General features: G+C 40.9%; 2 protein-coding genes across 2 annotated transcripts in view; one reads left to right on the forward strand and one right to left on the reverse strand.

Moving 5' to 3' along the window:
- Positions 1-27685, forward strand: part of cenpp (centromere protein P) — an 80308-nt gene that overhangs the window by 27815 nt on the left and 24808 nt on the right. The window lies entirely within an intron of this gene.
- aspn (asporin (LRR class 1)) lies at positions 11235-22574 on the reverse strand. Its single transcript, XM_069150324.1, has 8 exons — positions 22486-22574; positions 18737-18994; positions 17045-17157; positions 14920-15133; positions 13845-13955; positions 13571-13664; positions 13006-13144; positions 11235-12617 (listed from the first exon to the last, which is right to left on the reverse strand). The coding sequence occupies exons 2-8, from the start codon at positions 18948-18950 to the stop codon at positions 12420-12422; spliced, it is 1083 nt and encodes a 360-aa protein (XP_069006425.1). The 5' UTR covers positions 18951-18994; positions 22486-22574; the 3' UTR covers positions 11235-12419.

Consider the following 27685-nt stretch of genomic DNA (forward strand, 5'->3'; position numbering starts at 1 on the left):
TTCGTTTTTAGGTTCTGCAACATTTTTGTGGTGTTCAGAGGTTAAATAGCAGGGCTGTATTGCATTTCTTTACATTTCCTCGTTATATCTTTATCATGGGGATTTTAGAGAAGTTTTAAAGTTGTTGTTTTTTTGTTTTATTTTGGAGCTCATTGGTTTGTCAGATTGGTTTCCTGTCGTGCGTGGCATTAGTATTGGAGATGTGCCGCTGGGAACTGCAGTATGCCCACTGTCTATGCATGGTTCCTGTTGTCGCGGCCAGATGAAAAGCAGATGTTGACGATGCATCATGGGAGGAAGGCCCGTGATTTAAATTTTCGCTGTTGCACATACATCTTTGTCATGCTGCACAAGTTGTTATCTGCGAGACGTCCGATAACTCGCTGAAAGGTTGAAGCCGGTGTAGGTGCAGGAACTGACATCTGGCCTGCTCTGGAACGTGCTTTCAATTACCTCCCAGTAAGTTTGATATGACGGTGATCTCGTGCCAGAATGCTGTTGTTTTGAGTTTGGAAGAAAATCCACATGCCGAGTTTAATGCGTACTTGTCCCCGTTTTGTTTTGTTTTATTGTACACTCAGTCCAACATATTCATTTGCCTTCAGGAATATTAGACTCGTTCACTCCACCCATCTCATCTGGTTCGGTCCTGGCTTCTTTTTTTTTTCGCCTCAGACTCCATCCAGAGCCATTGAATTCAGCTGCGGCGAATTATATGCGATCTTTGGTTCGTGTCATGTTGTGGACATATCGGGGATCGGCTGTCTGTGTGTAGCTGCTGACTGTTTACTGCGGAGAGCCCTTCGTGGTTCTCTAAGCCTGGAAGCGCTTATCCCAGCACGGGATTTACTGTCAGCCCCCCCCCCGCCCCACCCCAACAAAACACCTTAACACCCGTGGAGGAGGGTTTTCCAGTAGATTCCACCAGAAAGGGTTTTGGCAGGTACAGAAAGAAGCACTTTTGTTTGTGTACCTAGAGGACTTTGAATATTTATATACTGAGTTTGTCAAATTTAAGACTCTGTTTTCGTTTGTGATTCTCAGCATACTTAAGTCAGAATAAAGTCATCGGTGACTGGTCAACTTTAATAGGTGGATTATGGGATAAATGCCACATCTAGCCTGTTAGTGTTCATGCAGAGTTTAGTTTATAGGCTTTCACGCTTGTCTTGTCAAATTCAGGATTCCTGAAATTGTCCTTCACCAGGATGATAGTACTCCCTTAAACAGAGAGGCACTAACAGCCGTCCACCCACTCACTCACCCACCCACTCATACAAGGCATCAGTAATAATAACAGAGACCTCATTTGCATTGAAGGAAGTAAAACAATAACTGTTGAATAGATACTATTAAAATCTATGAACTCTAATGTGGTGCTGTGATTTTTCTTATCTCTATTGTTTATTTTTGTAACCAAGTAACTTAGCTGTGTACGCGAAAAGCCACGAATGCACCAAACTCAACCGAAAACTGTGACCACAAAACTGATATGAAAATTTTTGTGAAACCACTATTAACTAGTGAAATGACTTCCGTCTCTAGCGGTAGTAAAGACAACTCCACAGCAGAGTGTGGGATTACATTCATTTTTAAGCTACGTTGCCAGTGTTGTATTTTTTATAACATGTAATAGTTGTTGTATCATATTTTTTTCACACATAATCAAGATACATAATTTGCCTACACAAGGCTGGATTAGAAAATGCTGACACTGCCCCCCCCCCCCCCCCCCCCCCCCCCCCCCCCGTTGCGTGCAAACGGTGTGCAGCACCGCGATGCACACGGAGCACAAACATGCTGTAACCTTCGTGAGTAAGTGCTCCAAGTTTTATCGCTTGATCAAAATCAGCACCTGAGTTACTCATGATTTTGTGAGGTCCAGGTGCGTCTGTGATTTCTCCTTGGACATGACCGGGAGGGGCAAAAGTCACATTTTGTGTCAAACTCTGGAAATCAGCAACGGAGACCCTTGAAATATTTCAGGAATCCTACGGCATTTAAGCAATGAAAATGGAGAAGGTTTCGAGTGACATTTAAGTTTCCGAGGGGCATTAACATCACTGACCAAAACCGAAAATGCGCATTAGGTGAGACCCGCAACCAGGAGGGTTTTCTTTGATAATCGTGGGGGAAGTGCAGCATGAATTTGTCCCCCTGAGTCAGACTGTCAACACTGTGTTCTGCTGTGACCTGCTGTGGCGTCTGTAGGAAAACCTTCGCTGCAAACAACCTGAAGTGTGATGCGATGGCACATGACAACATGCCAGCACAACAACGCGCCCGTTGGTTGCAACGTTGGTAACCGGTACTGATTTGTTTTATAGCAAAGAGATGCACCAGTGAAGAGACCTATTTGTTTTTCTTTTTACAGCCTGTGTCCGGCAGATATTTTGGCAAAATAAAACACGTGCATTTGCTCCGTCTGAGCGTCTCTTTTTGTTTTTTCACTGTGTTGGTGCTGTGTCGTGTCAGCGGCGTCTCGTTGTTGGTGCTGGACAAGAACTCGTCTCTGATTAAAACTGTCAACTGGGACATGATGATTCGGACTAAACCAGTATGAGACATATGGAGAGTATTACTGGCTGAGTGGGTTCCAGTGTGCAGGGGTATTGGATGGTTGTTCCCTGTTCTCTGATGACTACTGGATTTGTTATCCCAGCATTCCTAGCATTTTCCCTCTCCCAGACAGAAAGTGGGGGACAGTTCAAGCATTGGATTAAAAAAAAAAAAAAGAAAAAAAAAAAAAAGATTTGTGCTCTTTTTCAATGCGTTTAAATTCTAACAGCGATCCCTTGATAATTCCAGCGTCCCCCTGGTGTTTTCAGATTCATTTGTCTCGTCCCTCCCAGCTTTCATTTACCATCTTTATCAACCAGAAGACACAGTATGTGACGTTCTTACAGCTCAAAGGGACCCTGTGTGACATAGAGCCTGATGAGAGGGATAATAACAGAGGGAACTCATTGTCAACATGTGTTCCCGGTACCATAAATCATTGTTGGATCCGATGCTCCTAAACATGAATCTGTGTTACTGGAATGAGTCAAAGTAACAAGGATTTGTCAATAAGAGCTCGGGGAACATCAATCATTCAGCCTTTTGTTTCTTTTACGTCTAAACTTAACTTATGACTTTTGTTTTTGAAAAATTGTCAAATTGTTTGCTGTTACAGAGTCACTCACTATCCTATCAGGTGTTATCGCCACAACATGAAGCTTGATTTCAGAAGGGCTGCACAATTTTAGTCAAAATTATTATAATTTCTTTTCTACTGAGAAGTAAGTACATGATTCTTAGATCACAATGTTGTTGTTTTTTCTGGTTTAAAATATGTCTGTAGTCTGTAAATCACTTGTACTATGTTCTCTTTGGAGAATAAATAAGGAGAAATGTATATTTTATAATTCATTTTTTTTTTTAATCATTGATGAGATACCCTTGTTGTATCGGTCTATAGTACAATAATACAGCCAATCAGTGTTGTATCGTACACAGAGCAGAAAAAAAACCTTATTTGACCTTATTTAAGACAAGAGGGGGAGACTAAATGTGATTAATTCATCCGTAACTCATTTTCTTTTGATTAGTTGATAAATCGACTTATTGCTTGTTTGTTGAGTATTTTAATTCTGCTCCAGTTTTAAGGTCACGGAGCTGATGTGCTGAACTGTATTGGCCTGTAAAAACGCTATGTTGTCCTTTTTTTCTCTCTCTCTTTGGATGAATCATACCTCAAACTCATCTAGTGGTACAGTAGCTGACTCCGTTTTCTACCTAGTACAGTTACAGTTCATCTCTATTATTGTTTGCGGTTGGAGTCTATGTGTTTTTCATGTGTTCGTGGAAGCAGGGGAATTCTGGGAAGTTCCCATGTTAATGTAATTATGTCTGTTTAATAGGACATTGTGGTCTTGAATGTTTCCTTCTGTGCTAATTTTGATGAGGAGAACACGACTGTCTCCTCAGCAGTCGCCTGCATCTGGATAAAATCTCTTTTTATTGGACTGCTCTTCAAAAGCTCTGGCCTTAAAATCGCTACTGGCTAAAATAACAGCGTCTGTGATTCGGGCTACGACCGTCTGTCTCTAGATTTTTATGCCTGTTTCTCTCATTTCTGCTCTCCTGTCTGTCCTCACGCCTTTAGTAATGCCACAGCATACCGTCAAATTTTTTTAAGGCAGTTTTGTGCATAAATTTATCACCATGAAATTCACTTGTTTTTTTGGTTTTTTTTGCTTTTATGACTAGCAAAAGACCATTTCTATAATTGACTACAGTTCTTACACTATTAGTTTTTTTTTTGGTTTTTTTTGTTTTTGTTTAATGATTTTACAGGCGTGCGCTGTGATTTAGGACAGTATGAAGTGAGTGTAGGAATAATCTTTTAAGCCTTAATCACTCAAATCCAGTCTGTTATTTCTTGGCTGTGATAAAAGCAGCAGTACTCGTGTCCTCTTTGGTTGATTCATGTATACAAAACCCGTCCAAATCAACCCTGGAAATCTATGAATGCTGGATAGAAATACTGAAAGTCAAATATCGCAATATTCACTTCACTGTTATTGTGTCACATTCTGACAAATACCCAATACATCGGTTTAAAAGTCTATTTATTAAAAGTCTATCCTATCTATCTGTCCTTCTTCTGGATAAACGACTCACAACCATTCAGTAAAGATTTCCGCCTTCCTTTGCAGGTTGTGTGAAGTTGGGTTTTGTGGATGTTGTTATTATTTATGACTACAGCATCTCAAACTGGAGCAGTAAATGATTATTGCCGTCATTGATAACTGTTATACTGTCTTTAAAGTGAGTTTCCTAATTTCTGTCAGCAGTCTGCCGTTTGTCTCTCTTCACTTTTAAAGGAACAGTGCAGCAGGAAAAGACCTCACTATGATTACATGCCACTTACCAGAGATGTAGTTTTGGCAGGAGAGTGAACAAGATGAGATTAGAGTGAAAGCAACTCTTTGTAACTAAGCTGCCTCCAACAGTGACATCACCTGTTGGTTTGTGAACAGCTGTGATTGAGACCTCTCGTTCAGATATTGGCTGTCGCCATCTTGCTAGTTCAGAGCGGTTTCGACTTCATTTTCTAATTAATGACGGGATTATTTTCAGATGCACCGCCAAAAAAACGAATAAGAAGGCGTGACTTTAACTAACAACATCGAAAACTCTACTTTGAATTTCATGAGAGAAGTTGAATGGGAGCCGAAAACTTTATGAGCCTACCCCTACTGGTACTCGGTGGTATTGCAGCTTAAGGCGCTTCCGCATCGGCCTCACTTTTTAGACCCGGAACCTACGTCCACTTTTATCTACAGTCTATGGATATAACATTGTTATTGTTTATAGTCAAACATAAGAACAAATTGACATTCAGCTGGTACAACAGGTTTTTGTTTTTTTTCTGATCTGTCCTGAATGACAGAACAGTAACGATCGTTTAATGGTTCAAAGTGTTGGGAAGACAAAAATCATTCCACTTGTTTCAGGGTGGAAACTCATTTAAAATCAAAGCAACCAATTTTTCATTTGTTTTCAGATGAGATTTTACTTCTTTTACTTTTAATAGTTTGGACTATTGTATTGCTCCCAGTTACATCTGCACACTGACTTTTCGTTCTCTCTCACAGCCACACACACACACACACACACACACACACACACACACACACACACACACACACCCACCCTCTCTCACACACATTCATCACAGGCCAGGTTTTTCCACTCCAGATCCAGACAGTAACTGGCTCGTCATCCGTGTTGCTCATTTTTCATGTCAGTCTTTTCCCTGAAGAAAGCATCACTGCTGGGATTCTCTCACATGAACAAACAGGTCTTTCAGCCCTCGCCTCTAAACATTTTAATTTCTCTGGCCTCGTTTAGCCTCAGCTCTGCTCTGGATGAGCTGGTGGTGTATGTTTCTGCGTTGTGTGTGTGTGTGTGTGTGTGTGTGTTTTTGGATGGTAAATGTGCGTCGAGTGAGCTCTGACAGCCCAAATGTCCAATTTTCCCCCAACTTTTGAGAGTTGCTGTGATTCTGGCATCCTGAAGTGTTTGATTCCTCTCTGAAAGCGTCTGCAGCAGTCCGGGGAGACTGCGTGCCTCATTAGTTGTTTGGTCTTGTTGGCAGTAACGCTTCAGGATTTGCCATGCACACAAAAAAAAAACAATTTGAGGATGTGCTAGCGGGGAACAGAGGTTCTTCAATAAACTAATGACAATCTGTGATGTGTGTGTATGTGTGTGGTTTGAAGCTCAGACTCGTTAAACAGAAAAAAGGACTTTGTATCCCGACCATAAAAACAAAAACATTGCAATGTTTTTCCCCTTATGTGAACCAATAAACAACCTAAATCCCTTTTTACTTGTCCTTGTGAAGACTTTGCAATCATAGTCAAAACGATTTTAGTTTTCTTCTACTCTGACCATTGATCACAACTTTGTCCTGTGATTCTTTGGGGCTTTAAGACATGAAAGCGTTTGTGCTGCGTACTGTGCCGTCTTTGTTACCGAGAAGATAGCTCAAATTCGACTGCACGAAGCACAAATTATAACAACAATCAACTAAACTCTCTTGTAAGTCATTTTAAGTTGGCAAGACTGAAATATGCAGTTGGATAAGGTAGCAGTGTTATTGTAGTACACAGGTGTGGCCGTCCAGAACCAAATCCAAAGTCTGAGCTCTAAAAGGCTTTTTTTTTTCAGGTGTACTCGTTCTGGAAACAATTTTCAAAAATGATTATTTTAATTTGTCAAAAACTGTGTGTGTGTGTGTGTGTGTGTGTGTGTGCGCGCGTGCGCGGGGCAAAAAGTAGAAAGAAATCGGTGTGTTTTCTGATTTCGTAGGTTTTCCTTTTAATTGGCTAGATTTTACTTGTCATGATTGTTGAGCCAAATGTAAATGTTGGCCCCGAACAACATGCGTATGTATCAGCACAAAAGGATCCAATATCAATTATTGTCATTGATCCAAGTCATTAATAATGTAAGTGAAGGAAAATTCTGTTTTATGACATACTGAGTTTTATTTGCATGGTTTAGACCAATTATAAAAATGGTTTTATTATTATGAGTAATAGTAGCATTGTACTCACCAAGTTAGTTAGAGCTGGGAACACTCACTCCAGCTGAGACAAACTTATTTCGAAGAAAAAAGGCAGATGAACCGGAAGATAATTACATAAACTTGTTTGTTCACAGATACCTTGCTCACCACAGCTGTGCACACCCAATTCTCGGGTAATGAGTGGTTATCACCGACCTATAGGTGGTCATGTGACTCTCATCTGATGCGTTGTAGGGGTCCCTGGTGGCGGCTGTTTGGGCTCCTTATTGTTTCGAGCTACATTCATCTGCTGCTTGAGATATCGGTAAGAAGCGTGCTTGTTGGGCAGATTTGGTGTCGAAGTCTTTTAAAAGTTGGAGCGTCGGCTTTGAAAAAAGAAACACTGGCACACTTCATCCTGGAAAGTTAGTGTGAATTAGAGGGTCGAGTGATATTTCAGTCGCCTTGAATTCTTCAGCGAGTTGTTAAGTGATTGATGAGGTTTCATGGCGTCCAATCAGAGTGGCCCTCTGCTGCTTAATGACGATACCATTGGCCGCTCAGTCCTCCGTTTATACTCGGGGAACCTGAGCTCCTTCTGTGCCTCCTCTGCCTCTCGCGTTGGCCTCTAACCAGCTTCTTCCAGTCTCACAGCATAATCAGGACCATTCACTGTATCCTCCGAAGACAAACATGTCAAAATTGATTTTAAAAATGGCAAGCCGTGAAATCCCCCAAATTTCTTCCAATGTTTCTTTGATGGAAAATATTTTTGACACTTTGGGCATCAGAGAGCTAATTATCAGCAAACTCCAATTCAGCAGCGTGGAGTCTCATTTTGTTCCCTCCAGCTCAGAAATGCGTCCAAGTTTGAAAGTAAAACCTCCATAGCTGTCAGTTTAAAGTCATTTACGACGAGTCGGATTGGATTATGAACTTTCCAAACGGTATTTCTGACACTAACTGAGGTTTTAGGAGTAGTAAACAATGGTGAGGTTGGATTTCAGGTCCTTCGCTTGCACTTTGTTTTGGCTGGTTCAGTGGATTCAGTTGGTACGCTCCATCTGTGGAGCTGCTGGACCTTAACACCACCTAGAGGTCAACATCCGCAGTTGTTTCAGCATCAAAGTCGAATATGGCGTCTAATAAGGCCGTTTGATGGGCAAGGCAGGTCTGAAAGGCAGGAAAGGATAGAAGTGTGGAAAAGTGATCTAAATTTGTTGTTCTTGGATTTGAAATATTTGAGCTGCAGCGAGGGACAGTTGATTTATTTCTCCGGGCAGCTAAACAGCCTTCAAAGTGGAAACGTGTCTGCGACGAAGCAATAAATCCAGCACATATCACAGATTTACAGTTTTTATCCCCCCTCAAAAAAAAGGAAAAGGAGAAAATCCATCGGTTTTTCACCTGAAAAAAACAGCGTATTGAAGCCTGGTGAAGAGGAAGCCAACGAAAGGAGGTAAAAAAACCCCAATGAGACTGATACTAATCCTGTTGGGAATATTACAACATCATAGCCGATCAGAATTAAGGAAAGAAATGCAGCAGAACATGATGAACAGTGGATCAATAAAAACGTCAAAAGTTAAGACGTTAAGACGGATCGAGACTTTTTCACTGATGCAATCTGTTTTTTCAACTTATGTAGAACCTGATTTAGTGCATTTATCAATTATTAAAGACGTGCGCATTTCAAGCAAAAATACTATTTGATAACAGCTCTGAACTATTTGACGATTAACGCTATTTATTGATGATTTAAAAATCCGCTCGGTACAAACCTTTTCACAGCATTTTGATGTGCTGCCCTTATTAATCAGCATAATAATAAAAACAGGAAGTGTAATCAATCAACTTCTTGCCTTAGTTTTTTTTTTTAGTACTAAACAAATGTGATGTTGGAGAAGGTGCTCTTTTTATATCAGGAGAGCGTCACCATCCGATGCTGTGGAAAACTTCGTAATCACAGACGTGTGACAGATTTAACCGACAAGGACTGATGGCGTTGTGACTGACACTCTGTGGATTTCTGGACGCTGACTGAAGCAGTTAGTAGAAATGAGCTCAGGGAAAAGAAGGCTTTATTTCAATTAAGCTCTTATGAGCCCGACGCGTCGAAGGAGGCGGCAGCAGGCTCCGGGCATCGCTGATGTGACTCCTCTATGTTTACAGGTAGCGCATACCCTTCGTGTTTATCTGTTTATTTGTCTGACTAACTTCACCAGCTGAAAGGTCCGTCTGTGCTGAGTAGGAGGCTGGTGGAGTGAAGTCATCGATGGAGGAGAAAGTAGAAGACAGAAATAAAGTAGAAAAAAAAAAGTAAGAGGCATATAAGCAGAGGGTGAAGAGAGGTAAAAGCCCTGGAGTCAGGAGCGTGTGTGTGTGTGTGTGTGTGTGTGTGTGTGTGTGTGTGTGTGTGTGTGTGTGTGTGTGTGTGTGTGTGGCTGTGAGACGTGGCAGAATGAGGCCTGGCCAACCGGCAGATCTGTTCCATATGTTTCCTGGAGACAGAGAGAGAGAGAGAGAGAGAGAGGCAGCCCCCCCACCCCCACCCCACCTCCTCCTTCTCCTCCTCCTCCACCCGCAGCACAACAAGGCTTCATTTAAAACGACAAACCAGTCGAGAAGCAAACCGTCGGCAGCGCCGCGTCGTACGCTGCAGCTCGGCCTCGTTTCCCTTCAACGGTAGATTACCGGTTTACAGAGACCGTTCTGGCGAAGGCAGCCGAGCAGGTGTTGAGTTTCTGGGAGTCTGCGGGAGCTGGCTGCCGTTTGGCCTCCCAGACAGCCCGAGAGGGCAAAGAAAACACACACACACACACACACACACACACACACACACACACACACACGCACGCACACACATCATGTCTTCACATAGGTTTCATCGCATTCATCATTTCCCCCTGTGTGTGTTTCACTTGTTTTGAATTGTTTCTGTCAACACTTTCGGGCATACAACGTACTCCATAAACAAAACAGTGACAATGTAGATCGCTGGATGTTGTACGAGACGACAGGTCAGTTGTATCCTGTGATTTTCCCGTCTTTGTGCTGAACTGATGCCGTTTCCATCTTAATATTTGCTGTACTTACATCACGCTGGTGATCTTGTCTGATTGTGCAATATGAAGTGTGTAAGCATATTTCTCAAAATTAGTTTGTGTTGTAGAGATTGTTTCAGCAACAAATTATGCCTGTGATCCAGGACTGGATATAATACATGGTACCACAGGCCCGATTCAAGGCTGCGACCTTCAACCCTGCCAGTAGCTACAATGGCTCCATCTTTAAATGCATCATTGTTCGACGGTATTAAAACCTTTCCTATGTGAGCTATAAGAAATATCGAACAACGACTTTAAGCACTGTGTTTTACAGTGTTTTTTGGTAGTAATAGACAAAATTTACATCTCCACCAATCACTTGTAGATTGAACTCCAGAAATCCACTGACACCAAGAGAACTGCCTGTAACTTGTTATTGTGCAGTGACATCTGCTGGTGGATGTAAGAACAGCCGACCTGCTCTTTATCCGCCTCATTCAAGAGAAACCAACACTGGTTCCAGAGATAACATTTACCTGGAACACCAGTGGAAGACTCACGTTTATCTCGGACATGATCAGAGCCTGTAATTATATTTCTAAGGACAATATCACGGAAATTGAGCTAAGAATTAGGGCTGAAACATTGATTTATTGATATTATTAATAGCATTTTTTTATTTCTATCAAAAATGACAAACAGCTGGTGTTTTTTGCTTCAGTGGGAGTATATCCAGGTTTTCTGTTTTATGACATTGTAAAATAATATTTTTCTGTGTTTGTCTGGAAAAAACGTCAATTTAGGCTCAAAGAAATTTGATGGACTTCTTTCAAACGTTTTTATCATTTCACAGACTAAATGACATTCATATTGATGAATAAAAAAATACAGTTAGCAGCCTTTCAATTAAAAGACTTACCCCATGTGTGTTGTTGTTTTAAGATTTAAAGCTATTTGAATTTATTTATTTTTTGCCGTTTTATAATTCCATTTTATAGATAATTTATGCAGCTGATTCAGAGGCAAGTGGAGGACAATACAAGCTCAAATATCAAAATCAAATGTTACCTTTTGCTCTATAACTCTTCATTTAGAGGAGAGAAAAAAAGTCAAGACAAACGTGGAGGTGTTCCAGTTTTATTTAAAGACATCCTCAATAAATATAGCACCATTTCAGCGGAGCGATCATTGGAAGAAACGGGAACATGTTTGAACTGAAGATGCTCTCAGACATTCCAGTTTGGGACTACTGCTTATGAATTTTAATATTTTCTATAGTTCCTGTGGATGCCGTGGTTCATAAAAACAGAGGGACGTTTAGTTACAGATAGTCAGTCCATCCCCGGCCCTGCAGAGGACGCATTTACACCAATTTACATTCCAATCTGACCCGAGGCTTTCAGCTTCTAAATAAAGATGATACAGACATGCAGTGAGATAATACGAAACATCCTCATAAACACAGACGTGGGGCTTCAAAGTGACCTATTGCACTAAATAATGCCAGCTTCATTCATTGAATGTACAGACTTCTGCTGGATGGAAAATATACTTTACTTTAAGCTCCTGTTATGTTACAGCTCTGGTCTGTAGTGACTCTTCTGTGATAATTACAACGTCTCAAATGAGAAAAAAAAAAAAAGGTACAATATGAAAAGGAAAAGAAAGGCAGAGGAAGTTTGTTTTTTGTTTGTTATTGTTTCAAGGACAAGACAACTGAAACGAGATGTAGGAAGTTTTCTACTCTGCTCTATCTTCCTAAACATGATCTTACGTTAAAATTAAAAAAAAAAAAGGTTTTATTTTGTTTAAAATGCATCAGCTTTTAAAACCACTGAAGTAACTGAGTAGTTTTGTTCAAAAAGTGACCACAAGGAGGCGCTTTAATCCTGGGAAAGTTTACAGAGTAAAAAAAAAAAAAGCTAAGCATCCCTTAATGTACCTTTTATAGAGGTGGGCAGGGTTCTTGTTTTGTATTTCATTATACTGTACAGCTGTTAATGCTGTTCGTGCTATATTACATGCACCTCCTTTATTCTGTTTTATAGCTCTTGAAAACATTTCCTCGTGTGGTAGCTTATGATTAAATATTCATTTTCAAAAAATGATTTTTTTTTTTTTTTCCCTGACAGAACTTTTATGTGTAAAATTGCTAATATACATCAATATAATGAAAATCTATCTTATTTTGTGAACAGCTAACTCTTTAGGAATACAGTTTTATCTATCAGAACTAGTTCTATCTCCTTGCTCACACCGTCACCAGGATCTCAGCCACTCCTCCATTTCTGAGCATCCTTTTTCTCCCCCCACTACTTTCTGAAGTTTCCGAGCTGAACGCCTCTCCGTCCGGTCACGCAGCGGAAGGTGGCCGGCTGAATGTCCCAGTATTTAACGGGGTTGGCAAACAGACTGATGCCCGTGTACATGTTCTTCTTGTCGCTGGGCCTGACGGGACAGAAGTCGTTGACTCCCACGCTGCTGATTTTGTTGCCATGGAGGAAAATCACCTGAACGGACAGAGAGGATTTGATTATAATAATTCTTATTTTTATTCATTTTTTTTTGCATTTTCAAGCAGACTAACACTGCTTACTGTTCCTCTTCATTCTCATTGTTGTTCAACACTAAGCACCATGAGGTTGCACAACGAGGAACGCGAGACTTTATTTTTTTGCCTCTCTTTGAAATCTACTCGAGCTACAGTAAGAAATTTGGGGAAATATGCTTTTTTGCTTGATTGAGTTCCTTCTCTTAGTAAGAAAAAAAACAACTACTAAGGTTGCATCAGCAGTGATGGACTTTCATGGTGAAAAAGTTTGTGGGGTCACATGTGACATTTACTTCTCTACTGATAGAGACCAAAGTGCCAGATTAGTTGCAGTGTCTGTGTCTCACCTGGAGGTAACGCAGGGAGTTCAGGCCCGGTGGCACCTTCCTCATGCGGTTGTTGTTCAGGTGGATCTGGCGGATACTCGGGATGCTGGCCAGGCTGCCATTTTCTACAGATTTGAGCTGGTTGAAACCGATTCCTAGCCTGCAAACATGGCAAAAAAAAAAAAAAAAAGATAGATGGAGGAGACACCAAACATCTGGTTTAATTGTAAGTTTAAAAAAAAAAAAAATGAATAAAATACAGATTTACACATCAGATTGAAAAAGATTCTTAAATTTAAATTCAAGGACACACATGATGTTATATTGAGTCTCCAGTATGTTAAACTGTGTTAACATAGAAATGAGGTTAACCTGCAGCGACACCCTGTACGTGAGGTGGTGGGAAGTAACGCTGGTAAAATAAGTTGAAGAAATAAAATCATGCAGATCCTGCTGGAGACGAGTCACGCTACTAAATGTGGTCAAAGTGTTTTTGTTATTCTTGACTTGTCCAAGTGCTTAAATATGAGATTCGTCTGTTACTCTGAGTTTTGAGGAACAGTTGAGGGTAGATTAAAAGTTTTACCTCAGCAGGTTTTTATATCTGATGAAGTCTTCTATTTCCACCTTGGAGATCTTGTTGTAGTCCAGGCTCAGCTCTGTGATGGAGGTCGGGAGGTCTGGGAGATCCAACACCACGATTAATACCGATTCAGAACCAAACCCGTCATATTAACGGACATTAACAGTTTTAAGCTTGTATTAGTTGTGCAGTTGACTTCTGGTGTTGTAAAACTGTGGAGTGTTTGTGAGGATTAATGTGTTTTAACCAGCACGACACGAGGAGACTGGCCTCCTACCTTTTGGTACGGCGGTCAGTTTGGCCTCCGCTATGCCGACGTACAGAGTCGACAAGCCGTTGAAAGCTCCCAGCTCGATTCCACTGTTGGCCAGAGGATTGGCCCCCAGCTCTGTTTGGATGAACACCAAACATCTGGTTTAATTGTTCAGCATTCATTATTACGACAGGGAGCATGAATTACAACACATCGATTGTGATGACATTCCCCTCAGATGCTCTCAGAGGTCTGCAGCTTTGTTTACATTATCTGTAAATACAATTCATCAAGAAACTCCTTGAATAGCTTTGACAGATGTCGCTGAGTTGATCTATCGATAAGATTTAAAAGCTTGGATTGGCCGAAGTAAAGTTTTATGGTCAGCGGGTTATTAATAACATATTATCACTGCTTCCTGTGCTGCAATTCTTTGTCCAAACGTAACATTATGTCTTCTGTATTTCATCTGTCATTTGATTAAAATTAAGCTTTATTTCGTTAACGAGACAAACTCCTGTTGCATGTTATTCAAGCAAGATTTAAAAAAATATATATATATTTCAATCTCTCAAATGTGCAACAACACTGTTCAAGGTTTCTTTGCCACTGATTCATGAGACTTAAACTTTAGCGTGCACCTTAATTCCCTGATATACTACAAATCAGAGGTCGTGGACAGCAGAGCAGACATCCATGCTGTTCTGTACCAATTGCATACGTGTGGAAATGCTGTCATACATGTACATTCAGTACGGTAGTTGGCATGGTTGATTCATGCACAGGGGAAATTGGCAATTCAGAAAGCACAGTTTGGATTTCTTGTGCTTTGTGGAAAAAAATGGTTGTTATCTCATCAAAGTAGTTCATTTTTCAGTGCATTAAGTCAAATCTTATTTGAAACCTAACACCTAACTATCCTTTAACCACGACCTCCAATCTTTTTCAACCAAATAGTTTTTAGATGCCTAATTTTACTTACACTTTTAATTAGTTTGATGAGTCAGCCGATTATGTAACGATTGTAACAAACCCACATGTGGCCTCCCAAAACACAATCACTGCTCATCTGACACAGGAAGCTGAAAGCAGGTCTCACCCAGCACATGGAGTTTCCTCAGGCCCTTAAACGCATCCTTCTGGACTCTGTTGATCATGTTCTCATGGAAACGAAGCTCGATGACGTTGGGGGGCAGATTAGCGGGGATCTCGGTCAGCTGGTTGTAGGAGAGATACAGCAGCCGGAGATGGTCCATGTTCCTGAAGGCCTTGGGGTGAATCTTAGAGATCTTGTTGTTAATCAGGAACAGGCCCTGTAGTCGGGAAAAGGAACCGTAATAATGAGTTTTCCACAGCACGTTTAAGAACGGAACGTTTTTCATCTCTCAGTTGTAGTCGCTGCTCCTCCAGTATTTGCTGACGTTAAGGTCATCGAGCACAAGTCAAACAAACGGCAAAACTTACGATTAAGACTCGTATGTATTTTTTCTGTTAAATCACATTGAGAATGAACTTTTTCCAGCGAACATTAAACCTGTTCTTGGCAAGAAGTTTTTAAACAAAAAGAGGCACAAAATAATTATTAATGACAAATGTTGGTTTTTTGTTTTAGTTTGGACATGCAGTGCTTTTTTTGGACTTGAATAATTAAAGAAAAATCCTGATTACAGTTTAATTAAACCTGGAGTCACTGTGCAGACTCAAAACTGATAAAACTCAAACAAACCTCAAGTTCAGGTCAGCTGCTCCATTTAAGCACTTGATGACAAATCACTTGATGAGCACAACGCTGTGGTTTGCACATTGTTCTCGCTGTTTCCTGGGATGCATTCGAGTTTTTAGTCCGTGTTGTGGTTGGTTTCCAGCTGAGGCAAAGGCAGCCAAATCAAAGATTAACCTGCTCCTCAGCTGGGACTCATTCACTCGAATCTTGAGGCTGAACGTGATTTCATTTAGAAGTTGTGAGCCAAAGCTCTCTCGTTGCTTTAGTAGGAAGTTGTGCTGTTTTCTGTTCGTGAGACGTCTTGTGTCGACATTTAGCCCTGTAGAGTTCATGGCTCTGGGCATATCAGTGTGGGGCACAGGGGAGGTGAAATTTACTGTATGTAAGAAATGTAACTCATATCATTTATGATTGCGAGCTGATTTACAGATTTAGAAAAGATATTTGTGAACGTCATCGATAACATTATGTTGGAAGAAAAGAAGCATTGGGACACATTTTAGATTTTATGACCATGAGATGAAGGAGAAATATTTAGTTATTGCTTGATGCACCACTCTACAAAACCTCCAACAAGCTCGGGTGAGGCGAAGAAAACAACCAGGTTGAGTTTATTTTCATAAGATGTTGGACTATAGCAGAGGCGGCGTCCTGCACAGCTGGCTGAAGAACATTAGGAACAACACATCCAACACTTCCTCCAGAACACGTCATTATTATATCTCATTTCTTGGCTGAAGTAATATCTTCTATGATGTTTTATCTAATGCGTCATCCATGACTGGATTGCCGGAAGATTCGTGGTTTCCAGACAATGTGTCCTGTTGACTTGGGTTCAATCAGAAAGTCATACAGGCTTTTTGAATACATGTTATTTTAAAAGTTGCGACCAAACACCTGCAAAATGAATGACATCCTCAGCTATTAGCTTTGTGTCCAAAATCAAATGTTTCTGTGGTGGTACAGCAAGCTAAGATGATAAAATGTGAAACACAACCTGCTAAATGTGAAATATTAGCTTTGTCATTGTGATGCATGCAAACATTAGCGTTTAGCTCGAGCTGCTAACGTTAGCGGTAGCTTCTTGCAGCACGTCTACGTCGCTGCCTTCATTTGTGCTTTGTCTCGGTCGTGTCTTATGGAACGGAAAATCTCTTTTTTCAATCACCTGTCTACACAAACGAGGCTCAAGAGCTGTGCTCATATGTGTTCAACTCAGCAAGTACTTTTAATCAGTAGGAGAAAGATTGGTACTGATATTTATTTATATCCTGGATTAGTTTGTAAGTGCATGATGTGACTGATACAGCACCATCAGCATTGCTCAAACTTCAATCTTTTTTTTCGCTGCACGTCTGGTTCAGCGCCGTCTTTTTTTTTTTTTTTTACTGCACTTAACTCCAGACATGCTTCATATTTATGTCTGTTTGATGTGGACAAGAATGGGTTGTGGTGTTCATCACTGACTGCAGCGTAAACCCGTTCTGAAGGTTCGTCTTACGTAAAGCTTGCTGAGGCCTTTAAAGTCGTCCTCCTTGATCTCTGTGATATCATTGTTTTGGAGGTCAATCATCACCGAGTCCTCAGGAATCTTCTCGGGAATAGATATCAGACCTGTTGGTGGAGACGCAAATGCCTGATTAGAAACAAGAGGTGGAGCAAAAGTGATGTGAATCAGACTATTGTTACAATACAATACAGAAAGCTGCAGGTGAAGAAGTCATTTCTGACTGTAACTCTAAGAAAGTCCGGTTTAAAGAATTTGGTAGTGATTGGAAGGACTTTTTCATGACTGTGGCAATGAACTCTGGGCTTTTTTTTTTTATGGCTTTAGATGGTAATGATGCGGTAAAGAGAGTTGAATGGGACTGAAGTAAGAGAAGGCACATCGTATTGTCATTTAACACTGGAATTAGTCAAAGTACAGAAACTGGAATATGTCAGTCGAGAGGAGTGAATGTGATGCTTTTGCAAAAAATGTGGCAAAACAAGATTTAGAGTATGACATGCCAAGTAACTTTTTTTCCTTTACATGTAATTCTACCAAGCCATAAACTGGCACTTTGCGAGCGGATTTTCCTGATGTGGCATTTCCATCATAAAAAAAAATTCCCAGAGATTTATTCGGATCAGATCGTTAAAAGAATTCAGAGATGCACAGAACTTTTCCTTCATTCTTCTCAGTAAAGTTATCACCACAATAACATCTGGGACCCATCAATACCAGAATCCCAAATTTATAGTGTATTACGGTATAACTTTGGCTGCAAAACCTACAAATTTGGAATTGGAAATACTGAAAATAATAGGTTTGCTGTGTATAATTTCACTGAAGAAGTTTGGTGTCAAAACCCTGTTAGGCTTCATTGCTTCCACAATGCAAATGTTTTTCTTTGATGCAAGATCACAAATTCTGGCAGTTTCTAACATTCATATTGTCAGTTTATAAATCCAATTACGAGATCCTTTGTGGGATTAATTCTTAGTCTTGATCGCGTATTTCAAAGTGATTTTTTTTTTTTTATCAGGATTTTTTTTTTGAAGGACAATTCAAAGTCCTTTCAAAGTATTTTTTTTCCTTTCCACAAAACACCATATGCAGATCCAAACCAACAATGAGTCGATTATATTAATAAGCAGTGTCTGTGCATCCAAAGTCTCATATATCACAATCCTCTGCCACGTTTACAACATTGGAAGTAAGTGGTAGTTTATTTTGACTCAGTCCACCATCGTGCTGCCGTAAACCAAGAGGATGGAGATGAACCTGCACTTCCAGGGATTTTTAAGACGATGCACCAAATGGAAATTAAACTGTCACTGAAAATAGCCCTCACAAATGCAAAATGTCCTGCTGTTTTAATAACAATAGATAAAAACAGTTCCAAGCTTTTGGCAGAAATTAGTGCGTTTTACTCTAATATAACTATAGATTTATGAGCCATTTCGAAAGAATTACAACTACAGTACCAGCCAATAGGCATCGGGATGAGTGCCACAGAATCAGGAAGTCTGAAACAGTCACTAGTCGGACCGAGACATCGTTGGTTTTATAGAGTCATAGGATTTGTTGACAAGGTGAAAAATATAGATTAATACCAGACTTATGTTCACTCTTGGTCTTAAAACTCAGGATGTTCCATATGTCTGTAAGTTTTCACCACACCGTGCTGACAGTAATGTGCGTTCTCACCCTGGTCGGAGCACTGCAGCACTCTGGGTGTGCAACGGCAGTTGGCCGGACAGTCGTCGTCGTCGTCGTCATCATAGTCGTCGGCGTCATCGTCGTTGTCATCTGAATCCGCCATCATGATGTCATAGTTTTTCATGTAGTCCATGACGTTGATTGGCTCGTAGGGTTTGGCGTTGCCCAAAGCCAGTAGGCAAAGCAGGAGGAAGAACCTCATGGTTTTATCAGGACTCTGGTTGGTGAAGCAGCAACCAGGGAGAGCTGTGGAGAAAAGACAGATTAGGTTAGCTGTACAACCAGACTGATGTTATGACTGGTGGTATAACCAAATGTACAGCTCTCAGTACAGCAGAGAAAACAAATGAAATACTTAAAATGTTGTCATTTTGGGGGGAAATGTAAACATTCAAAAGTCTCTCACTGGCTGTAATTGTAACTAAAACAGTTTAGATACGTAAATGCTGTCATACTGTCGGTAAGAAAAAAAAATGAACAGCAAACAGACCCGTTATTCTCAAATATAAAGTTGGAAAGCTGACGATACCACGTCCCGCCCACCGACAGTTGTAACCTGACTGCACCACGGGCCTGTCAATCAAACAGACACGCCCCCAAAAACACAGCTTTTTGAAAATTATTTTCTAATTAATGACGGATTATTTTCAGATGGACCGCCAAAAAACTAAGAAGGAGCGACTTTAGCGAACAATACCGAAATATCTCGTTGAAAAATGTATTGAATTCTAATTTGTTGAATGGGAGATATTGCAGCTTCAGGCACTTCCATATCTGCCTAATTTTTTGGACCCGGAAGATACGTCCACTTTTGAATACAGCCAATTAAAATGTTGTGGTGTGAGTTAATACGATGTAAAGGATTAATAAATATCCAACGGCGTCTGCCAGCTTTTAATAGCACGCTACACCCGATAGACTGGTACACCGACAAGACCTTTCGGGTGGAACTGACGCTCTGCAGTTTCTGTTCCAGTAACAGAAGTACGTCGACTCGTGACCATCAGGACACGGGACGTAACAAACACAAGTCTCGTAAAAGAAACCAGACATCCAACCGAAGTCATGACTCCCTTCAAACAGTGTTTTATTCCACCAGCAGAAAAAAAAAAAAAAAGAGCAGAAATTCAGAACCCAGCAATTTATCTCGGCTCCCTTCCCTCACTGTGACTAACTGTAACGGTATTCTCACTGTAATATTTACGGTACGCCGCATAAATTCAAATTTCGGACCCAGCTGGCCTCAGTTTCTCAGAACCAAGTGGGCCTGTGGAACCAACTTTATTGTGTACTATTCTTCCATTGTCTTAAACGCGAACTCACAGCGCCATTTGAATGCAGTTTTGCAGGAACATCTGCTACGTTTTAAAGCAGTGGTGCTGAATGTGGGAGCTGCACTCCTTGATGGTGTCTCGAGTCGGTTATTTAAATGCAACGAAACGTCAATTACGGTTTGCTTCACGACAGACACGGGACATAAAACAAAGAGTTTGAAAACACGATCGTCTTGCACCAAATATGGACCTTAGTGACTAATACAGAGTTCCAAACTAGCGATTTACTCGCACCATTAAAACTCAATCAATGTCAATACTTGATACCTCATTAGAATGTAAATCTGTTGCTCGGAAACACTGTCAAATCAATAGCAATCAAAACCGAAAGTTTTGCGTCACACCCGGTAGCATAAATAAAAATTGTAAAAGGCCATACTGTTTCTTCAACTCACCTGCTGATCTTTTGGAAATGTTAGTACGACGTTGCTTTATTTATATATAAATATATATATATGCACATATCCAGAACTATGTATGTCAATCAGTATTTTGTGCGCGGGAAACATCTCAATAGCTCTGCTATTAGGTCCTTCTGTCTGTCTGTTGTGTGATATTTAGAAAAATTTGAGGTTTAACCTCTTTGAACTGTGCTTTAAATCTTCCCAGGTCACGCATGTTGACCGTATATTCTAGGTTTTACTCTTCAAGCTAAACGGTTTGCTCGTTGGTGAGTTACTGCTGACAGTTACTGGATGCAGCATTTAGTAGCAGCTCATCTCTATGTAAGAACCGCTCTGTGGTCCAACTCATTTTGATATATTGATGCATAAATGTCCTCTTCATAACCACTTATAACTAAGTTATGAGGAGTTCCTGCTGCCTGCTGCTGGTCCCACATCGTGGTCCCACTGGTTGGTACCATGAGGCTATCAATCACTCTGACAGTGGTATTTACTCTCGTGGCTGTATTCAACTTTACCGCCGCCACCACTCGGGATGTTAGAACTGAATACAACCAGAAACCAATGTGCTGGTTTCACCTCAGACGTAGCCAAACTGTCTTCAGTGCTGGAGTTCAGTTTCGTTTTCACAGTCTGATTTGAGAATGTATTACTAAAGCAGTACATGGTGAAAGGGCATGCAGAGTTCCTGCGGAGATCAGTTTCAGTAAGTGCTGCTCTTTTCTTTTTCTTTTTTTTCTTCCAGTGTTTCCATGAAGCTCTGAAAACCACCATTGGAAATGAGTTCTCACAGCCAACATAAATGTTTGCCCAGCTATCACCTATTCACCATCTGTGGCGATTCACAAAATTATTTATACATCTTCCTCTATTACACGAAGCCAGCGGAGGGGCCCGACATCATCTGGTTGTGTGCTTCTGTTAATCTTGATGCATTCTGAACGCTCCACTTGAACGTGCCGTCCACCCACAACTATGTGGCGGTGGTCGAGCATCTTGCTGCAACAGCAAATCTGCTCAGCTCAGACCCTTCCCCTGCACCCAGACAGTCTCGTTATCCCACATGTGCACACTTAGCACAAAAAAAGAGATTGCTTTTTGAAGGGCACTTTGCAACTTGGCAGAAAGTTGGAGATAAATCTCGGTTTTTTTCCTACTTCATCAAACAAGAATTTGAAAACCAATGAGTTTCACTTTCCTCCAATCAGACTGATGCAGAGAGATCACACTTCTAAGGAGGTCTGCATTTCATAAAACATCCGAACCAGAGAGACGTCACCAGCCTTTCAAATCCTCTAAATTATGTTTTACTATTATATGGGTGATTGTTTGGTCATTAAAATGTCAGAAAATGTTGGGGGGGAAAAAAGAAGCTCCATCCCTGTTAATCAGAGCTCAAGATGACATCCTCAGATCTCCTGTTGTGTCTGACCATCCTTACAAAACCCCAAAATTCAGTTTACAATGATTTAAAGTAAAAATAGGACATCAAACTCTCATTTCTGGAGAAGCTGGAACCAGAAAACGTTTGGCGTGTTGATAATTTCTGCCTGCTTTAGATTTCCTTCATATGCTTGTGTTTAAGATTTGTAATGAGTCCTTGGACGTTTTACTGAAGCCTTTTTGTCAAACGAGATTAGCAAAACCAAGAACTCAAGGCAAGTAACTAATTATCACAGCATTCAAGATAAAAACCCACCAATTAGGCATCGTCTTACAAAAAAAAAAAAATCGAACTCATTCAGAACTAAGAACTTGTCCTGCCATTACACCAAGATCAGCTGGTAAAATCAGGATTTCCACACTATAATTTGCAGCCTAATCTTGTGGCTCCACTAAAACACCTCCACCAGCTTTAAGTTGTTCAGCATCAGTCTTGTCAACTGACCAAAACAACTCAGTTTGCTGCATTCTCTTAAAAAACAAAATATGCCACTAAAAAGATTAGGATATTTGTTGTTGTTGTTTTTTGTGTGAATAAGTCCAGGGTGTGTCTTACCTCAGGTGTGTCTGTGTCCAGGTTTAAACCCCACACAGTGAGAAGAGCAGCGGCAGCAGCAGCAGGGTCCAGCTGGAAGGCTGAGAGTTGAATTCTCAGTCAATACATTCCCAGTGAATGAAGAACAACATCACCCTCTCTCTCTCTGCAGGAAAAAAAAGAAAAAAGTCTCCCAGAACACCCCCACCGACGGAAAACCCTGCACTCTCAGGGTGAGAGGTTCAGTTTCAGGAAAGAGCTCTGGACTCTCACAGCATCTGTCTGTCTCGGGGACTAGATTGTGAAAAAGGCATTGTTAGGACTTCAGTCATGTGCTTTTCATCAGGAGCTTTGAAGTGATGCCAGGATTGTTAGCGTCAGACTCCTTGCGTGCTGCGGTCTTTATATAGAAGAAGTCGGTGGGTCGGTCACGTCCCCTCCCTTCACCCCCCGACTGCCGCATTTTAAATGTTTTACATCAACGTACGTGAACGGTTCCTGCACCGAGGCCCGGTAGCGCCGGTTTAAACAAGGATAGTGGAAGTGTGCAGCAGCTTTTTGGGTTTTCCTCAGTGAAACATCAACAGGGTGGAGGTGAGCCTGCCCTGCCAGGGAGTTTTAGGATGATGCCATCCTTTGTTTTGTGTGAGGGATTCCTTTAATCTGACGGCTTCGTCGTAACAGACTTCCCCTGAAGGGCTCAGGCTGACGTGTTGACTCCTGGTACACTTGGATCAGCATCAGTAATGATCAGTGATCGGCAGCAGGAGTAAATCTGTTCCTCACGGTTGCCATGAGTGGATGATGAATCTCTGTGATTCAGCTGCTATTACAATTTTCTGTCAAATGATACAGAGGCACTGCAACATTTTCTTGAACTGATCTACCTGGATGGAATGAAAATAGAAATATATACTTTAAAAGACTTTACCTACATTAACGTAAAGGCTACAGCAGCAGCAGCTGGTGAAGTGGAGAGACTTTCCGTCACCACGTTATATTCAAACAGTGTAATACAGCTAGCACTGAAACACACTCACAATTAATTCATTAGCTGACTCAGAGAAAATGAATCGGCAACTATTGTGATAACTGATTAATGGTTCAAATCATTTTTAAGCAAACATTCAGTAATGTGTATATATGTATATATATATTCAATCAAGTATTTTTTTATGTTTCTTACTAAATTATAATTGAGGCCCTGATATGGACTGTTCATGGTTGGACTGAAGCCCCTCTGTGACGCTGCACAGAACAAAGCAGGTATAGATTATAAACAGATGCAATTATATGTGAATCGCTCCAAAAACTCCAATAAGTGGTCGGATTATCGCTAAAATACCGGCTGCACTGTGGTCTGTTTACTTTTCTGTGTTGCTCCTGTCAGGTCCGTCATCAGCTTTATTCAGACACCTATGTCGAGGCCTTTTCTGTCATTTTATTTTATTCCTAAAAAAATCTGAACTGGGAACAGCTGACATTATGTCAGACCGCAGGCAATTGTGCAGAGTGCTGAAGGATTAGTTGTTGGCAGTGACTTAAGGTGGTACAAGTTAAAAATTCAGAGCCAGTGAGAACTGGCAGCTTTGTCTCTGTTATTATAAATGTCCTTCTGGATTTGGAAAGCAGAGACGGAGAGGTGATGCATCAAATTAAAAGTTGACTTGGTGTCTCGCGCTGCGTGATGTGCATCTTAACAAGGCGCAGCAGGAAATCCTTTACAGTTACATATGAGGCAGAAATGAGAAATACCTCCCAAGAATGGAAAAGCTAACGGGGGGGGGAGGAGGGGGAGGGGGGTTCGAGTGTTGTACAATTCCTTTTTCCGTTCAGCGCTGGTATTTTCTGCTGAGCTGGCCTGGAACGGCACAACTCATGGCAGAGTCAGATCAACCAAATATGCCCTGGTTTGGCAGTTGGACGAGCTGAAATGGGTCTGTGTTCTGGTTTCAGTGCATCTTCTCCGTGGGGAAATCATATTTTCCAAACCATCATAGATCTGGTTAAATGATCATCTCATCAGCGAAGGAGCCTGCTGAGCTCTTTCATGTTCAACACACTCTTTGAAGGAAATTCCTAAACTTTAAAGGACTTTTGATCACGTTTACAATTTGTTTGTTTCTCTCCAGTAGTTTCTGACTCTTTCCAGGAAAAGATCTATAAACTAAGGAGTTGTTCTCAGATGGATCTCTTCCATTTAACACTTTTAATCAGGAGCTTGTGAAAAAAAAAACAACGATGAAATGTTATTTAGTATTTTAAAACAAGGATCTGCTTCTCCCTCCAGGCTTAAAAAAACACCAAGTCTACTCTCTGCCTGAAGCTGGAGGATGGAGATGTCTTGTTCACGCATGCCTCTTGGATGCATTATGACACACTGGAACTAAAGATGTATTAGAAGCAGTGAGGCTCTTTGAACTCCCACAGATGTAAGGAAAAGGATTAATGCTAATTTTGCATCATTAAAAGTGTGCAAACAGCAGCATCCTGATGTAATCAAAAGGTTATTATTTTGGGTTTGACTAAGACCTGTCATTGCATTAAGTTTTCTTAAGAAAACATCCAGTACAATTAAATTATCCTTATTTATCGATGTTGTTAGGTGTTGTAATGTTTTTGTTTTCATAATTGGCCAATTTGCGTATTTACGTATGTAAGTCTCTAGGAACCAAGCCCTTATTTGATATAGAGGCAAGTCCACATTTATGGTTCTCCTTTAAGAAACCTCAGGCTCAGTTTCCAGTTCCTCATAATCACAGCTTCATAACTGTGCTGGAACAATACCCCTGTCGGGAGCCAGATTTTGTTTAGTTGAAAGGATACTGTTCTGATTGGACCCTGATGTAAACCGACCCGAGAGTTTTCTTCCTGTGCATTCAGAGAGCAACGCAGGCTTTGTTTGTGTGCGGTGTCACGACCACAACTCTGGATATCAGTACAGTCGGTTCGGTCCGTCGTCTCTCTGTCAGTCCCCCCCACCCCCCTCCTCCCTTTCCCTCTCCCCTAAAACAAAGCAAATTTCGAAATGTCCGTCATGCCGTCACTTTCTGTTCTGACGGTTCTCGTGCATGACAGCCTCATACTTCTCAGCTGACTGGTCTGCCACAGAAAGTTTTAACTCAATCGCTTTATTAGTCCAAAGAGGGAAATTGGTTTGTGGTGGTGAAAAAAAATTCAATGGCGTAATTGTTGGAATTACAGTATTCAAAACTGCAAATTAACTGTTGGAGATTATTTCCTGGTGGGAGATGGTCTGCGTTCCTGATGCGAGGCAGTCAGGATGTCTCCTCTCTCTAAGGATCTCATACTTTCCAGCCCATCAGACGTCTGTGACGGCTGTGGACCGGCTGGAGCTTGTTGTGTTCTTGTGTTGAGGAGAGTTTCCTCCATCTGGAGCCTTTTTAAAAAGCTGCAAGTCACTGGGGCAACTTGCACGGGGACGGTGCCAAGGAGTTGCCTCAGCGCTGTTGTTGCTTCAGTGCCACAGGAACGCCTGGTCGCCAGGAAACATTTCAATGCAGCTGTGACCCTGCAACTCAGCGTGCTACCTGCTGTTTGGGAGCGTTACCCCGTCAGGCTGCACAACAGACCGGCGCCTTCACGGGGAATTAGGGACTAATCGACAAATCGCCGGGACCTCAACTATCAACTATTAGCTCGTGTAAATTTTCCTGCTCCTCCTTTTGTTGTTTAATAGCGGTTTGCAAACTGTTTTTAGATGCGTTAGCCCCTCCCCCCCCTCCTGTGGTAATACATAACTACCCGGGGCTTGTAAAGAACACAGGATAAAAGACAAGACGATAGTGGCATAAACTACTAAATGACTAATCGAAAATTTGAATATGATGATCCACCCTTTAATGCTCATCACCATCCTCACTCCACCATGACCTCCCCTCACCACTGATCCACCTGATACCAATAATAATACGAGCGTGCTTTTGAAATAACAATGAGATCAGCTTTGTTCATGAGCTGCACAAGACATAAAACAAATATATATAAAAGATTAATCCAGTCATAATAGCTATTGAGATTTAACAATTTAATTTCATAGCACACTGACACTTCTTTTTCCTTCAAGTAAAGTTGGTTAAATTCGTTGATTTCAACTTTTTGAGCTTGTGGCTCCTTTAAATTAGTATTTACTTGTGATTACCTGTAATTGCAAATATCTGTTTTACTATTGGTCGGCTGAACTCTTCAACTTCCTGTGTCCATTTCAAATTAAAAGCCCTTGTTTCAAATCGAAAGCTCAGGGACTTGACCCACAATTTCATCCGTTTCACCTTTAATGCAAAGGAAGAATCAAACAGTGATTTATATTATATGAAGATAAAATGAACAACTGATAAAATTAAAGGTTGAGCAAATCTTTTTTTTTTCTGCTTTTATGCAGAATGTTTTTGGAATCAAGCTAAATAGACGTCCAACCGTATACTGATCATGTGCACATGATACAATGTCTGCTGAGTAGATAGAGCTGACTCTTTGATTTGAATTTGTTGTTGTATGTCCTGAGCAGCATTGATGAGCTCATATAACTAATGAACATTAGATTTTTCTTTCACGTGTTTGATATTTGAACCTGATGAACAAAGCAGCTGTTCATGTTGGCAGATGAGAAGAATCCTTTCTTTTTCTTTTTTTCTTTTTTTTTTTACAGTAAAACCTTTCATCTCTGAGCTTCGGTTCATGGGAAGAAAGTTTTCCAGTTGAGGTACAACAAAAGGTCGCTGCCAGCATCCGAGTGACCACACGTTTCTGATTCTTGTTTTTATTGCTTTTTTGTGTCTGCATATAATTATCGACTACTTCCAACTTGTCTTACCAGAGGAGAAGCTGAGGTTTTTGTGCTCTTCACAGTTTAGTTTTTATGTTCCAATCATCCTTTAGATGTCTGCTACTGAAGTAAATGATCCTAAACCTCAGGCTTTCAGAGGAAAATGTTATGATTAAGTTCATTTTTCCAGCTCTGATAATTACAGCTCTAACCGCATGTGCATCGCATGAGGCTGGAAGACATGTGATGCAAAGACATCACCGCATTTCATCATGACTCATTCTGTAATAGTCATCATGGCTCCCTCTTCCTCCCTCCGGCCCGAAGTGTAAATTTGATAACATGAAAATAAATGGATGCGATCCTCGATGTCCAGACAGTGTAAGGTGTAGGGGAATCCGGTGCAGTGTGATCTAACCTCTGGTTCGGGTTTGT

The sequence above is a fragment of the Embiotoca jacksoni genome, unplaced genomic scaffold (assembly GCF_022577435.1).
Source record: "Embiotoca jacksoni isolate LCO1_2020_lvr unplaced genomic scaffold, fEmbJac1.0.p SCAF_1, whole genome shotgun sequence".
Lineage (NCBI taxonomy): Eukaryota > Metazoa > Chordata > Actinopteri > Embiotocidae > Embiotoca > Embiotoca jacksoni.